The following is a 17,441-nucleotide window of genomic DNA, read 5'->3' as shown; positions in this document are numbered from 1 at the left end:
ATTTTTGTGATCTATCATGTTATCTATATGATGAAGTACTTACCAAATTAGGTTGCTCTCAGCTTATGGATATCATAATTTGAGAACAACATATTATGATAAAATTATTCATCATAAATATGGTTGTCACAAACATATACTTGTTTAATGTTACAGTACAGAAATCAAACGATGGCTTTTGGGCTCTATATATCGCTAGTAATGAAGGATAGTTCAGAGCATGGTAAAGAACCCTTAACCCTTATGTATGTGACAGGGTACTCGGGTAACTTTTTGAAATTTAATTGCAATTTTCTCTGTATGCAGAATTCCGAGGCGCTTGAAACTTTCTGAGAACTTATTACTTTTGTTTATATTTATTTTTTATAATGGACACTTTTGTATCTCGACTTGGGAGGGAGTGGTAAATCATTTTACATTTTACCCACTTAACAGGGTGACAGGGTACCCGGATAACTCCATACAAATTATATGGAAAATATTACTCATACGCTCACAACACAATATTGAGTAGTCTTTCTACTTGCTGAATTTATTTCAGTACTGCGTAGATAAATGGGAATCCCCATTTATTGAATAGACCTTAGACTAAACTAAAACACTGTTCTTGCATTTAATAAAATGGAGCATTCGTAAATATTGCGCAATAATATGAAACATCATTTGTTCGGTGTGTGGTACCCTGTCACCCTGTTAAAGGTGTTTTTTGTCACATACATAAGGGTTAAAATCATCTGCACTCAAACGTTCACTACTGTAAACACGAATTGAGACTCTGTCCATCCATGATTGGTTAGTCCAGACAGCATTTTCTCCAAAAAAAGGATTCAATATTTTGCGACGACTATCGTCACAGCCTAAGCACTCTCGAAAGAGAAACCAGAATGTCATAGTTTTTATTGAAAACACTGGAAAGACTGATCGATGTTTTTCAACTGGAAAAACTGGTCGACCAAGAGCGCATTGTTACGTTTTGTCAGAAGATAATCCCGGAATTTAAGCCACTGCTGTTAAATGGCACCTTTCTGGAGGGTCGAATGTCAAACTTATATTTTAACTGGATGCACACAGCGGCCATTAGATTTATTCTTACATATGGTTCTCTTGTCTGATGGAGAGTGGTGAACACTAAAACATACCTCTCCATTATGTACAAATTACAGAGACTTGTCTGCCTTACTATTACTGGTTGCATGAATTCCAATCCTCAGCGCATTCTGAACGATGAAGGACATACCTCGCTGAGTACCTACCTTTTGTCAAAACGGGGTCCCTTCGACTCTACTCGATTGTTCGCACGTAGTGAACTACCACGTAAACCAACTTACATCGAACTTCGATTGGACGTTAAAGATCAGAATACCGATACGAGAATTCTGTGCTGAAAACTATGTTATTCGGGGTGAAGCAATCTAATCACTGGCGCATTAGTAATTTCTAAATAAATATTCCGGTTTCCCATGAATTTAGAAGAGATATTGTAGAGTTTAAGTGCTGAATTTGGAATTTGAATACCAAGGGCGGGCAGAGTCTCAAGGTCACAAAATGGGGTACATCGGGCCCCGGCTTTTCTGCCCTAAATATGGCCAAAAATAAAGACACAATTTCTTACACTTTGATTTATAATTGGTCAATTCACAAGGTCTCTTATCATGTCATATTGTCATAATGTCCTAATATTTCACAATGGTTTTTATTGCTTTCAAATTCCTAAACTAATACTACTCTGTATGCTATGTTTATTATGTTATCGTAACCAACCAGCAGAGACCTGCGCCGAATACCTAAGAGTCGGTTAAGCCGATCTGCCGAGTCTTGATATATTAGGACATTACGACAATATGACTGATAAGAGACCTTGTGAATTGGCCAAATATGTAAAGCTGTTTTCTTTAGCATCAATTTAAATTTTTCATATACCCGAGATATCCAACTCAAACTTAATAACATGTCTGGGATATTTTATTAAAATCGGAATATTATTTTAGAAATTTCAAATCGCCATACTGCTTATAAGATTGCCCGATACCTGCACTATCATCTCTTGCATCAATCAAATCTATCAACTCCAACATACTAAGTACGAATTGTCATCTCAATTGCACTTACATCTTAGATAACACCTTGTCGATTGTGAGTTTCAGGACATGAGGACATCCAGGAAAAGGAAATTGCTGAAGACTGTAGGAAATGACCACGATTCTCTTGGTTCTTGGTAGGTACTAGATTACTACTTATTGATACATATACTTACTGGCCACTATATATTTTTAAATACATACGTAAATATTTAAGATTTAGTCTAAGAAGTATACGGGTTTTCAATACATCAGAGCCCGAATAGTTTTAGATAGTTTCATTTATGGTTTTCACCAGTTACCCCTAAATTACCTTTTTAGGTCAACTACCGTTACTCCTAAGCTGCCATTTCCGAAATAACTGCAATTACCGTTACCGATATATGTACTAATTGTAAATACTAAAATGAGCTATTCTGAATATTATTGATGCATTTATATAAATTTCCCTTAGTGCATTATATTTAATAAATACAAAAAAAATATATATAGAAATACGAAGAAAAATAAATAAAATAAACAACCAGAAGTTAATAAAACTCTTAATATTTGTTGATAATGAATGAACGAAAACAATAACAAAATGGTCTGGCCCATCAGTTATGAATAAGAGTTTGCCTCTAGCTGCTCGCTCAGATGATTGTTTAATTTTAAGCGGATCTTCTTTTATAAAACGGCTGTGAACGGAGGCACTTCAACGCCTAGAACGAGAATTATTTTTTTATTATTCAATTGTTATAAAAGCCCAAATAAAAAAATAGTATTGAAAATAAAAATATGTATAAATACAAATAGCGGAAATTGTATTTGGTTTGAAGCAGCGAAGCAAAAAAAATTATATTAATAAATTTGATGTGGTTGACACAGCTAAAAATAGCCAGCAGATTCAAATTTAAAAATACATTTTTAAGCCAAATAAATTAATTAAATCACGTTGAACGTGTAATGGAAAACCGGTAAAAACCAATTTAAAAGATTACAGATTACAAATCAAACAACTCTCTCAAACATATCTTTTGTATATGTACAAAAGTATTCATTCGTATGGTGTAAAATGTTTGAGTGCAAAAAAAAATTGTTAAAAATAATAAAATAAAAAGAAAAACACCTTTGGCTAAGTTTAGTCAGGCGCCAGTCTAAAAATAGACTGACTCGATCGGTCTCCAGCCAACATTCAGCGAACCCAACAACCAACCAACCACTTTATTATCGTAATCTCTGTCAAACAAACAAACATCCAAACAAAATAAATAAATACTCGATCGTAAACAAGCAAACAAACAAACACTCTAAAAATAAAACCAGCTGATTTTGTTGCCGTGAAAAATGTGTTTTCATTTCTATATTTTTATTTACAACATTTGACAACAACAAGCTGATAAAGTAATAACCAACAACAACAGCTCCAGCGACCGACTTATGTTATCTGCATATTACATACGTTATTCAGCCATCCCATCCATCATACACATTTCCAACCACTGAATGACTGACTGGGTGACTGACTAAATGAATACATGCATGCATGCAGTGTTTGTTTAAGGAAAAACTATAAATAACATGAATGTTTGTTGTTGCACAGGCGTAATAATACCAACAATAACAACAACATTACTAAGTAAAGCCAACAACCACAACGACATCAAGTGTAAACACAGTGTAAATAGTGAACAAACAAAAAGTATAGCTGAAGAAAATCCCCCAAGCTGCAAAAACAAGTTGAATGTTTGACTCCAACGGTGACAACAAACATTGGAAAATCACACCGAACAACAACAACAACAACTATAATAACAAAAGGCGCGTCGTCAGACTTCTTACCATCGCGCACCACACAAATACCAACACACAAAGGTTTCAACGTTCATTGCAAACGAACTTAATGTCCAGAGCAATGCAGAGCTCGATACGAAACAGTGTAGCGCTCGCACCCTGCACGCAGTCTTCTGCCACTTTAAAAACAACGAAAACAAATTCCATTAAATCGGTTTAAATCGCCTGAAATTCTATTCTCCATCCAACACCTAAATCGTAAATCGAATCAGATTTATATTGAACAAAGTTCTCTCGAATCAGATTACATATTCTGTAAATAAACTAAAAAGAAGAATAAAAGCAGATGGATGTTATTACTGTCCTTTCTTGAAAAAGACAACGACTAAAATCAAAACGCAAAATTGTGATTTAAAAAAGCCTGTGTGTGATAGACAAATAATAAATTTTTTTTCACTTATTTCCCAAATAAAACGTCATAAAAATATATTGTTTGTCCTTTTTGTATCAAAAAAAATTTATAAAAAAAAAATCCGCTGAAAATTAAAAGTTCCTTATTCAAGTGATTACAACAACAACAAAAATATATACATATAAATATTTAGAAAATTTTAACCAAAAAAAAAACAAACGAAATATTTTACATCGCACATTAATCGAAGCCTTTTAAACTCCTGCACCAGGCAAGGAAAAGGGATTTTATATATAAAGCTCTCGCTGTATGTATGATGAACAGCAGTCGCATCTCATCAGTTTGCAGGATTGTTCAGTTAGAAAACCACAAAAGTGAGTATATAAAAAGTTTTCTTAATTTTATCCTATTTTGCCAATACCTATCCACCCTAATGCAGAGGTTGAAAAGAATTGTTTGAAAATATTGAAATTGTGAAATTAAATGGAAAATTCGGTAACGATATTAAAATGATAACGGTAATTTCGGTACGATATAAATTACAATAGTTCACTAACAGGCCTGTCACAGAATTCCATTCCGATCGAAAGTGTAATTAATTCCGTATTCGCTTCTTCAGAAAAATTAAAACGAAAATTTCTTTCAGAATGAAACCAATTTCAGTTTTTAAAGTGGAACTGATATTTCTTTGTAATTATATGATTTTCTAAAATTGTTAATCAATTTCTTCACCAAAAACCTAAATTTTGTTTTAATATAAAAAACGCTGTCAAATTTAAATCAGAAATATACATGCCTGTCAAAGATTTTGTTCAGAATGGTTTCAATTCCAAATCTTCAATAATTCTGTCAGACATGCTTTCGAGAAGTTTCCTATTTAAAATCAGCAAAATCGGTCCACAAATGGCTGAGATATGAGGAAAAAACCAGGACATCCTTGATTTTTGACCTATATCTGGATTACTAATTCATTAATATAGACAATATCGATATCTAATGATAGATATTTCAAAAACCTTTGCAACGACGTATGTATATAAGACCAGAAAAAATATTTTTTAACCCGAATTTTTTTTTTACAAACAAATTTAAAAAACCCAAAAAAAAAATTTTTAAATTTAAAAAATTTTAAAATAACAATTCAAAAAAATTCCAAAACAATTCCAAAAAATGAAAAAAAAACAACTTTGGAAAAAAAATAAATTTTGTTTACCTAAAAATATTTAAAATTTGTATTTTGAAGTATAATTTGGTGAAGGGTATATACAGTTATATTCGGCATTATAAACCATGGAAATTCGGATTTATAAACCATTTATAAAATTGATTATGAAAAATTGATTCGGTACCGCTATGCTACCGTTACCCAAATAATCGAAGATGTATCGATGTCGTACTTATCGTATTTTATAACATTTTAATTTCAGTAGATTTCGGACAACAAAAATTGTATTTTCATAATTTTGAATTATGTATAGAAAAACGGTATTTACGATTATTTCGGTAACTATAGTCGAACTAAACAAGTATTTTAGGGGGTAACTTGGTTTTTAGAACATAAATATATTCTTCCGGTATGATAAATGGAATTTTCAATATTGTACTACACTGAAAGGATTTGCTGCATGATTCTAATGAATTTAGACATTAATGTAATGAAAATTCTTAAATTAATGAAACATGTTTCATGAGATCAATAAAAGTTTTACATTGACTGAATGAAATTTAGTTCACTGAAAATATGAATAATATTTGTCATTCATTTAATGAAATGTGTCATTGAAATAATGAAGAAATGTCAAATTTGGAATGAAATTATTTAATTAGTTAAATGAAATAATTCATAATTTTAATGAATTAATTTCAATATAAATATTATTATAAGATATTCATTTTCATTGGAAAAATTATGAAAAGTCATAAATTTAATGAAATAATATCATAAATTTAATAAATTCATAAAAGATGATGTTATTACTTTCACAGTTTTGAAGAAAGTAAAATGGTGACACTAGATATTTCCAAGAATATATCGTAATACTGTTTAAATATTATTTTGATACCGAACAAAACAATTATTTTCCATTCTTGGTCACAGAACAGACGACAGGTTGGTTTTGAACTTCGGAACTGCTCTCCTTAATAACATCTCATGTTTAGATGTTTGTTAACATTTAAATATTAAAAACAAAATCAAAACCATCAAAGCAAAAAACAATTTAATTGATACGAGGACCCACTGTATATTTAGTTTAATCTTTAAAATATTTCATTTAAAAATAAAAGCCATTTTTTTGTTTGTTTTGTTTTCAAGTGAAAAATAATTACTATAACTATTCTCTATTTGAATACACTACAAACTCTTTTTCACACAAACACAAAAATAAATGATAAGATTTCTATTTATATTTAAAATAATTTTTATTTTATTTATTAAAAACATGATTACACGCACTTTTCTTTTATACATTTTTATATTTGTAGTCGTTCGTTCATCCAAGTATTTATATAATAAAATCATAAATATTAATAAAATTCTTTCGTTCGTTTGTTTGTCCGTCATCCAGCCGTTTATTATGTAAATAATCAGTATTTTTTTCTGATAATTCCCTTCCACATTTTGTGGGTTTGTTTGTATGGCTGATTAACTATATACTTATGTTATTATTTATTACAAATTCACAATTAATTTTAAAAATTTAAGAAAAAATAAATAGACCCTGACAGAAAAATTAAATGAAAAATAATAGAAATCTGTAAATTCAAATTCATAATACAACATATGTATTTTTAATAATAAAGTACGAAACAAAAACATTATTTCGACACGCGTAAGTAGTTCACGTATGTAAATACTACGAGTACATTTCAATCGTTTTTCTTTATTTTTGTTAAATTTATTTTTTTTTATATTAATTTGAGTTAAGACAAAATGTAAAATGTAAAGCCTTGATGTAAGACCTAGATGTGTTTTTTTAAGTAAGGAAAAGGTTAAATGTGTAGTTAGAAATCTATTTGTTGTTTTGCTGTCAAACGATTTTATTTTATTGTAAAAGGAGGGAAGACAGACACAATGTTTTTGATTTACTGTAAACCTTGCTTAAAATGATTATAATCTTCCGGTTTATTGGTTTTTTAAATTTAATTTTTTTTTTGGTAATTTGTTTTAATATATTGAAACGAAGATTAAATTTGATCGTTTAATCAATTCATTCCTATCAATTTAGGGCAATGTCTTGTCCCTATAATAAGACAAGTTTTGCCCTTTTAGCTTTCGTTTGGTCCCTATCGTTTTTTCATCAGACTGACATATGAACAGATTGTTTTAGAATCTTGGTGGGTACAAAAATATTGTTTTGTTTTCAACAAATAAGATATAAAATAACTTTGAAAAAAAGATTTTTGAAAAAAGGTTTTTGTATAATTTTTATACCATTTACAAAATCTGCTTTACTGTCCAGGACGGGTAACAATTAAATGGGAGAACTACATATATACAGATGAATTGCAACAAGAGATTTTCTTTTCCCGCACTTTTCATTTCCTGGGAAATCGGGATTCATTTTGAATAAAATTATTCAATTTTAAAAATGTAGACTTTGTTAAAAATGTAAAAAATATCTTTGGTTTTAAAATGTAATTGGATACAAATAAAAAATACAATATAAATTTAATATAAAGAGATAAACTGACTCGATTTCTAATTTTGGTTATAAACAAACTTGTCACCATTTATCGTTTTTATCGAAAGGGCTTCAATTTCCAATTCGTGGAATTGAATTTTGTTTAATATTAAATTTTCTTCATGTTTTAATTATCATCTTCATTTAATTTTTGATTTAATAAGTTAAACATTGCCAATTCAAAATTAACGAAGGTAGAACGAAATCTAATGGTGGTTTTATTCCAAAAATTTTCGTTTTACTCTTGTGAAAAGCAAAATACTAAAATAATTCAACTTTCCATCGGAATAGAATTCTGTGACAGCCCTGAACATTCACGAGTTTTTGGAATAATTTGAATTTGAACGCACTTGTAATTGGTATATTTGGGTTAAATTATTTTTGTTATATGAATCTTCTGCATTTGTTTTGAGCCTTTTTAGAGAAAGTCAAGTTCAAAAAACATCACATTAAACTAAAGAATATAATTCCGGGGAATTCTCCCACAGTTTCCCGGGATTTCGGTTTTGAAAATGTTTCGGTATTCCAGGGATTTTTCGTTCCGGGAATTCCAGTGAAAAACTCTAATTGCAACACAAACTTCGCTAAAATTAAAATAAATTAAAATTTTAAATTTTCGTACTGAGGTTGGAAAAAGTACTACATACATAGTTGAATACTATTTTGATACCGATCATGAATGTAGAATCACTAGGGAGAGTTTTTAATATTTACCCCTATAACGTCAAACTTTGATTTTGATTTTTGTTCATATTTTCATTTGTTTGACGTTGCAAGAATTATATAATTGAGAATTTATTTTCTACTGAGTGTACCTTATATTGTTGTGTCATGATACCGATAAATTTAGAATTTTGTTTAAAAAATTAAAAAATTAATTAATTTTTCAAAATTTTAAATTTGATTATTTTTCATGTTAGATTTTGGAAAAAAAAAGTTTCTTAATCTTAGTTTGTAGTGTATTAGATATACAATTTTTTTTAGAAACTGGTAATAGAACTATATTCGGCTATACCGAATCTTATATACCAGGATACTTTAAGATAAAGATTGAAAATATTTAAAAAAAATTGTTTTTGCTGAAAAAATTTTATGGTAAAAAAAATATATACGCAGAACCATATAAAGTCATGGTAAAAATCGAAAATTTCAAAATTGAAACATAGATATTTATTTAAAGTAAAAGAGATTACGTTGTGTTCTGTTGTATTCCATGTCTCGCATGCATAGAGGAGCACAGTTAATACAAGTGTTAAATATACCGATTTTGGTGTTCTTGGATATGGCAGATTTCCATATTGACCGAATGCTTGGTTGGCTTTTGAGATTCTCTACATCTTTGCTGGAGCCACCTTGTTTACGTTTCTTTTCAGACCAGCTTTTATGGCCTCTGTTTCGATGCATTTAAGATTAGATGCCATATCTTTAAAGCTATTAGCATGAGTAGCATTACGAACTATATCATCTAGCACTAAGTAAAAAACAAGGGAGACAACAAGCAGGCCTGGCGAACACCAGTTACAACATCAAATTATTTTGGGTGGGACCCATTTAGAAGCAATAGCGCTCCATATTGAGTTTTGATTCAGCGTATCAAATGCTTTTTCAAAGTCGATAAACAACAGGTATACTATTAATGTGGTCTACACAGGATTTTGGAACCGGAAGCCAGCTTGTTCGGACCTTAGATCACTTAGCACAGTGTCGAATATTCTCCGGTTAATGATTTGCGCTATGATCTTATTCGCTGCTCTAAGGAACTGGCGGGGCAGTTCTTACAGTTCGTCAGGAGATATTTACTATAAAACCTTCTTGTAAATTTGAATCAAGTTCATGTGTGAGCCAGAAGTTATGAATATGGGGAAGCAATATGTTCGCTGTAGTATGGGGGTCGGCTTTAAGCATCTCGGGCGATATGTTGTCAGCTCCAGGGGCCTTATTCGTTTTTAGCATCCATAACTTCTACGATATCTGGGCATTCAATGGAGATATCTTGCTTTATTTCGTTAGAAGTGGTTAGAAATGGCATATTGGAATTATGCTGTTTCCATATTTCCAGTTGGTATTTCGCAGATTTTGTGAGTTCGCCTTCTGCGTTTTAGGTTCAATAAGGTATAGAAACATTTAAACATTTTACGTAGCAAAAACGCAGTATACACAATATAAACATAAATATTGGTCAACAAATTAAAAGAAATTAAATTTTAATTATGCAATAAAATAAAAATGTTCCCATTAAATTCAAATATTATTTTTTTTAAATATAGAACCGTTACAAAATTTTATTTATAAGCTGTGATAAATTTGAAAATTGGTTATAAATAAGGCCTTATTTTTGTTATTAATTGTTTATAGATAACTAGATAAATTAAAAGTCAACAAATCGAAGGGATATTAAAATATAAATTTAAAAAAAAATCTCTTAGAATTAAGTTAAATTTTCCACTAAATCGATAAGCATAGTACATAGTTAAAGATAAAATGTTTTGTTATGGTGAAACTTGAATCTTTAAATCATTACAGATGGTGTTTCCAAAGGCATGTTTAACGTACTCTTCGTCTCCAATCAATACCTGCACTTCAAATACAGCCTCACCAGTTCATCTGATGAGTTTGCCAGCGATATTAGTTGGTATTTTAGTTCTTGTAGTAGTCGCACCACTGCTACAAGCTCAGCCCTTAATACCGAGTGGCAATAGTAATAATTTCGAATATAAACGTTATTGCAGCAATTCATTGTCTGATGTTATACGACTTCTATGTGGTGGACCTTATAATTCGCAGCAATATGCTCAATATAGTAAGTTTCCCCTCCATCCCATTAAATACAAAAACAAACCAAAAAAAACATACTGCGTCCAAAATTATTGACTGATTTCTATTTTTTTTTCTTCTTGTTTTGTTCTCTTTTCTTCTTTTCGCTTTTTTAATATCAGCGGACAATAGTGGTACGTTTAGTTCGAATTCTTTGAAACATCTAGCTAGTGATGATGGAATCTACTTTAGAACTGTCCAGACCGAACGAATTCATGAATGTTGCCAAAGACCCTGCGGCTATTCGGAACTGAAAATGTATTGTGCGCCTATTTGAAGTGTGAACGAATGAGAGAGAACTCATTGAATTGTTTCTCAAGATCTCCCACAAGTTTTCAATGATATATTCTTCTTTTAAAGAATATGTATACTTAGGAATTATAATTATAAGACAGAGTTAAAAAAAATGTAATTTAAGAAGTATATACAGTGGTGGCCAGGAATTTAAGACAAAAATTGTTTGCTAAATTCCATGTAATTGTCAATTATTTTAAAACACAAGTGTGTTTTATTCGACTGTGTCAATTCATAAAAAAATATTTTTTTAAATAAATATATTTTCTCACATTTATATCATTATAATTTTATTATTATAAAATATTCTGACCAAATTTCATACTTTTAGTTCCATTAGTTTCGGTCATATCATGTTATTAACAGCGGATGTTCGCTGAGGTGGGTCAACGTATTTCCACATATCTTTGTCCATATATGTTTTACCGATTTTTCCAAACATTTTTCAGAAACTAGAAACATTATTAATAAATTTCATACCCTTAGAGGTCTTTTTATTTTGGCTCTATCGCACTTAAAATTCAGTTGATGAAAAAAATTCAAGTATTTGTCTTAAATTGGTGGCCACCACTGTATATACCTAGGGAAGGGTAGTATGTAAATAGAGTAGAGATGGAACTAAAGGATATGTATAATTTAGTAATACATATACATACATATATTTAAGAAAATTAATTTTGGAATTAAACTATTTGTGTATCAAAATAAAGTTTATTTTAAATAAAATTCGAATATCTAGCAAATAAGCAACTTAAATGTTGGCTTTAAAAATCGATAATTATAAATATATTCTAAAATTATTACTTCCTAAAAATAAGCTATAAACGAGATCAGGATAACGTGGGCCCATTAGCTCAGTTGGTTAGAGCGTCGTGCTAATAACGCGAAGGTCGCGGGTTCGATCCCCTCATGGGCCAGCATTTATTTTTCAATTTCGATTAATTGTACAAACTCTTATCACGGAAGTCAACTAAATCTAAACATTTGAAAGTCTATAAATGGGGTCCTCGGGTCAGGGTGCTAAATTTAAATAGATTTTCTTAGGTACGTTTCAAATGAAAAAAAAATATTTTAATGGGAACTACATCGTCTATATATGATTTATAAAATCCTAAAGAGAAATTCTTAAATGTCCAGAATTTGATTAAAAATGCCCCCGAGCATTCGTTTAATAAAATTTTAACAAGTTTGTACACAGAAAAAACTATATTTCAATTCAAACATTTATCACATATTGAACTGGTTTCAATTATTTCATAATTGAATCAAGTATTCATGTGCTCAAAAACTAAATTTTCTGATATTTTCTATTGAATTATGAGTTTTGAATTTGATAATTTTGATAATTGAATATACAATTTTCGTTATTGATTGAACTTTAAATACAAAAATTATTGAATTGAAAAAACAAAAAATAACAAAAATGTGTTTTCAAATACGAAAATTATCTATTCAATAATTTTTGTATTTAAAGTTCAACCAATAACGAAAATTGTATATTTAATTATCAAAATTATCAAATTCAAAACTCAAAATTCAACAAAAAAATATCAGAAAATTTTGTTTTTGAGCACAGGAATACTTGATTCAATTATGAAATAATTGAAACCAGTTCAATATGTGACATATATTTAAATTGAAAAGGTTTTAGAAATAGTTTTTTCTTTGTAATTGGAGTTTTGAAATTAGTCTTTCTTTGACCGCAGATATCCTAACTTCAGAGCCGATGCAGATCCTTTTTGACTCAAATTTTCAGGGTTTTACTACTATATCGAGTGTCAAAAGATTTAGGCACGATTCATTCAAGACCATGCTTCTAAATATATGTATAAATACATACATAAGTTTGGTTTCCATAAAAATGGATCAATTTAAACAAAAATTAATTTAATTGATGTTAATTTATATAAATATTTAAAAATACTATGAACTTTTTTATAAAACAAAATATATTAACTAACATTTCTTATTCGTCGAATAAAACGACCTTAAAATTAAAAAATATTAAATAAATTGTGTTTTTTTTTTAATTCTCATGTATCCCAATGAATTCGAAATTAAACAATTTCAATAATGTATTTTTATTTATTATTTTTGCTTTCTTCTTTCAGAAAATGTTTTCCCCAAAATATATAATCTCAACTCAACGTCGTATCTTAAGTTTAACAACAATTACTTTAGTCATTTGCTTAATTGTGATAATTTACATGCCCACACCTGCCCAAACACATCCCATGTCACCACAAGATGGTCATGTGCCCAATAGACGTTACTGTAGCACAGCATTATTTGAGGCCATACGAGTCATATGCGAGGGTCGTACCAATTCACTATCAAGTCGATATCGTAAGTAATTTAAAAATTAAATTAATTCTCCAGTCCATTTAAATGTGTTTTTATTCTATATATTGCAGCTGATAGTTTTGGCAATCGTAAGTCGAGTCTTCTAAGACGTCTGCTGCCAGATGACGATGTCATATTTCGTCCTTCGTTTGGTGGTGCTGTACACGAGTGCTGTCGTCGTCCATGCGGTTATTCTGAATTGCATGCATATTGTGAAGATTAATAAAGAATTAATACACAAGAGTACTTTGTTCATTGTCATTCATTATTGTCATTTTCGATCGTCATCATTAATTACTATTTTATTGTTTTATCATTTGCAATTAATATAAATAATTTTATTTTATTAACACATAACTACACATACATGTTTGTTCGTTTGATCATTCATTTTAGGCTGTTTAGACTTATTTGTTTAAGATTTTTTTGTTATTATTATTAATTTTATTTTATTATTTTTTATTCTTTTTTTTTTGTTTTAATAATTTAGATTGTCTTTTTCTATTCTTATCTACATATTATATTTCTCATAATTCTAACAAGCTGTGTGTATATTTTTTATTTTCGTTTTAGCAAAATGTTGTTAGCAAATTTTTATTTTAATAAAAAATTTAAAAAAGAAATTGTTATAAAATTTTATTAAATATAATTATTAAAAAAAAGAACTATTTTGTTTAATATTTAAGATTTAGTTTTATGTATGAGACATAAACTATTTACTTCCCCTAGAAATCTAACACAGAAATTCGCGAATTTAATTCACGATTTTTGAAAAAGTTGCTGTTTGATTCGGTTGATTGTGGAACCGTCAAAAAGGTTAAATTATATAAATACGGATAGAGACCTACATTAATGCACATTTAAAATAAATTAATCGCTTTTAAATATTCCGTTCCACTTCGCAGTCTTTTACATTTCACTACTGTCAGACAAAGTTGATATGTGGTATAGCTAAAGCCTTTATGCATATTGTTGCCAATTATCTACATTCCTGTTCTACTTAATTTTAGACGAAGATAAGCCTGATACTAATTCAGATTCTAATTCCGAAAAATCAAATGGAGTTTCAGCTAAAGAAAGTCTAAATCAAACTTAAGCTAAAGGAAAGATAATAAATAAAAATCAACTAAATATTTGATACTTTATATAAAAATAAAAGTAAAAATCATGCACTTAAGGGTTAAACAAATAATATGCAAAACAAAGGTGAAGTAAGAAAATGGGCAGCGGAAGATTTGAAGAAAGCTATTTGAGCCATTAGAAACAACGAGATGGATTTTCGATTCAATGTATCCTACGAAGCGAAGAATGTATTGAGGAGCTTCTGGTTGGTCAGCCGCCAACTTTAACCGCATCCAACTCATTTACAAATTGAAATACTATGAATATGTGGATTAGTATACAATATTAACAGAACATGGTATACCACATTACCCGCCAATTTTTTCAATGGCTTGTTAATGGGTTTTTTTTCTCTTTTTCCAAAATTTCTCTGAAAATTGAACTTAAAAGACTTTTTTACTTTCATGAATGTAAACCTAACACTTGTAGTTGAACACCAGCTGAGAACTGTTCCAATTAGGGATTCCAATCCCGATCCCCGGATTGTTCGGGATCGCGATTTCCCGAATTTTTTCCCGGGATTTTTCGGGATTAACAAATCCCGGGACCATAAATGACACTCTTACTTGATTTATATTCATATTATAATATTATTTTATGGAGCTGACGATAAACATCGTTCATAGTCAACGCGAATTTATTAATAATCATATGTATAAGTCTGTCAATGCACGGGACAAATGTAGCCCGATTTCCTCAATACTCAGAGTACTTATAACTTATTTTGTGCAAAATTTTATAAGAATTTACTCATAATCAACATATTTATGACTGTTCAAACAGTATTCCGTGGGACTAGGGGAAATCATGTACCATTTTCAATACTAAACAAACTTAATCAACAGAGAGTATTTGGGAATAATTTTAGCCAGCTGGCTCCTTTCGTTTATGTCCTATCGTGTTTTAAACTGACAGATGAAAATTTTTCACTTTCCTAAAAAATGTTTGTGTCGAATTTATTTTAATACAATGCATTAGTTTTTTCTTTGTTATATTTTTAAATATATTAACTAAATAAATAAATAGTTTTTATTGTATAATTTGATGTTTTTGACGTTTAACTAAAATTCCGAAGTCCTGAAAAATCCCGGAATCCCGGGATTTACATTTCTAAAATCCCGAATCCCGAGATTTGTAAAATTCAGTCCCGTTTGGCATCCCTAGTTCCAATAGAATTCAGACTCTAAAAATTATAGTCAAATCAAATAAATAGTATGTATACCACATTACCCGAACTTACTCTATTAAATAGATCTTCATTTGTACAATTTCGTGATATTTTTCTGGTATTGTGCTCTCTATAAAATCCGTAATCCTGGTTTGTACTCTCTGAAGATAACTGGACAGCAAGGTTGCCAACTCTTCAGCTCAGAAATTACTGAATACAAATTCATAAATATTGTCTTTTTATTTAGTGAGATCGACTTTACTAATATATAAAATATTACATTTCTTAGCAGATTAAAAAATTGTAATATCAATATAAATTGGTTCCTTTTTGATAAATTAAATAAATTTCTGGGTACTTATAAACAAAATCGGATCCATTAAATAAATGCAAAATTGATTTTTGAATATGACTGTATGTTTGCTTTGGAAACAATTTCGCAGCCTGTTCTCATCAAATCCACTACGTAAGATTTTTTTAAAAAATACTATTTCCTTGTCAATTGATTAAAAATATTGGTATATTTTTTAAAAAATTTCAAAAAAAAAAATTAAAATAAAAAAGGCTAGGACAAAATAAAATGGCCTGTGCAGAATATAAATTTCAATATTCAGACTATAGGTGCTTAATAATAAAATACATAAATGATATCTGGGATCAATCGTGGAAGAACGGTATTATAATTGAAACAGCGATACGTTTATCCAAATAGATACAATAAGTATGAAAAGTATATTTGAAGTGATCGAAAATTTTCATTTTACAAAAAACATATTTAACAATAAAAACTTGATCAAATTCATTATGTTGAATACAAAGTATTTTACAGTATATAACAACATGCCTCCTCAACATTATGAATTTATAATTCCAAAATTATTACAACAAAATACATGTTTAGGTTTAGGTACAGGTTTAGTTAAAACATCGGCTAACATTTTATCAGTTGGTAGATATTGCAATTTAATTATATTTTGTTCTATGGCATCCTTCACAAAATGATACTTGTAATGTATATGCTTAGTACGAGAATGATGAGCACCAAATTCTGCCATTCTTTGAGCACTTTGAGCTTACAGTCTCTAGCTTTGTGACCTTTTCTTCCACATCGAAAACATTTATAATTAAATTTATCTTTGGACATACCTTCTTCTTGATTTTTATAGTTATTTTGTTGATTATGGGATTTCTTTTTAAAAAACTTAGCTTTAAATGCTGAATTGCTTTTAAGAAATTTCTCAACACGGAGTTCAGGAATCCAATAATGAATTCAATGGCTGGTAGAATTCCATTATTAAATGGATCAAATTATGGAACGTGGAAGGCTCAAATGGAAGCGGTACTACACAAAAACAGATTGCTGAATATCGTGTTAGGTAAAGAAAAGACTCCAAGAGTAAGAAAACTTCCAGAAAATCCAACGGCTGAACAGGAACGTGAGTTTGAACGAGAAATGAATGCATTACAGCAGTATATCGATAAGGATATGGATGCAAGAGCAGAAATTTTAATGGCCATAGAGACAAATATTGTGACAATGGTGAAAAATTTGAAAAGTTCCAAAGATGTCTGGCAATATCTTCAAGAAACCTTTGATCGTAAGTCAATAAGGAAGAAGATAGAGTGTTACCGTAAGTTATTGAATATGAAAATGCCAGAGAATCAATCGATTTCAGAATTTTTAATTGATTTTGATGTATGCGTTTCATGTATATTGGAAATGGGAATTGAGATTGATGAAGACCTTCTTGTTG

General features: G+C 29.6%; 1 protein-coding gene and 1 non-coding gene across 2 annotated transcripts; both read left to right on the top strand.

Annotated features, from left to right (window-relative positions):
• The first annotated feature begins 2,675 nt into the window (after nt 1–2,675).
• Nucleotides 2,676–14,020, top strand: LOC135957463 (probable insulin-like peptide 5). The gene is made up of 3 exons (XM_065508211.1): nt 2,676–4,637; nt 13,166–13,400; nt 13,469–14,020. The coding sequence occupies exons 2-3, from the start codon at nt 13,169–13,171 to the stop codon at nt 13,618–13,620; spliced, it is 384 nt and encodes a 127-aa protein (XP_065364283.1). The 5' UTR covers nt 2,676–4,637; nt 13,166–13,168; the 3' UTR covers nt 13,621–14,020.
• TRNAI-AAU (transfer RNA isoleucine (anticodon AAU)) lies at nt 11,898–11,971 on the top strand. The gene has a single exon. It is a non-coding gene; the product is annotated as a tRNA-Ile (tRNA).
• Nucleotides 14,021–17,441: the final 3,421 nt, after the last annotated feature.

The sequence above is a fragment of the Calliphora vicina genome, chromosome 4 (assembly GCF_958450345.1).
Source record: "Calliphora vicina chromosome 4, idCalVici1.1, whole genome shotgun sequence".
Classification (NCBI taxonomy): domain Eukaryota; kingdom Metazoa; phylum Arthropoda; class Insecta; order Diptera; family Calliphoridae; genus Calliphora; species Calliphora vicina.
Note: the sequence above shows the minus strand (reverse complement) of the source record. Positions and strands in the feature narration are given on the sequence as shown.

Bases quoted from the DNA above. Each gene is read 5' to 3' on its own strand.
- LOC135957463 (XM_065508211.1), top strand. From the start codon at position 13,169: ATGTTTTCCCCAAAATATATAATCTCAACTCAACGTCGTATCTTAAGT. The intron at 13,401-13,468 runs GTAAGTAATTTA...TATATATTGCAG, and splicing joins TTCACTATCAAGTCGATATC to CTGATAGTTTTGGCAATCGT.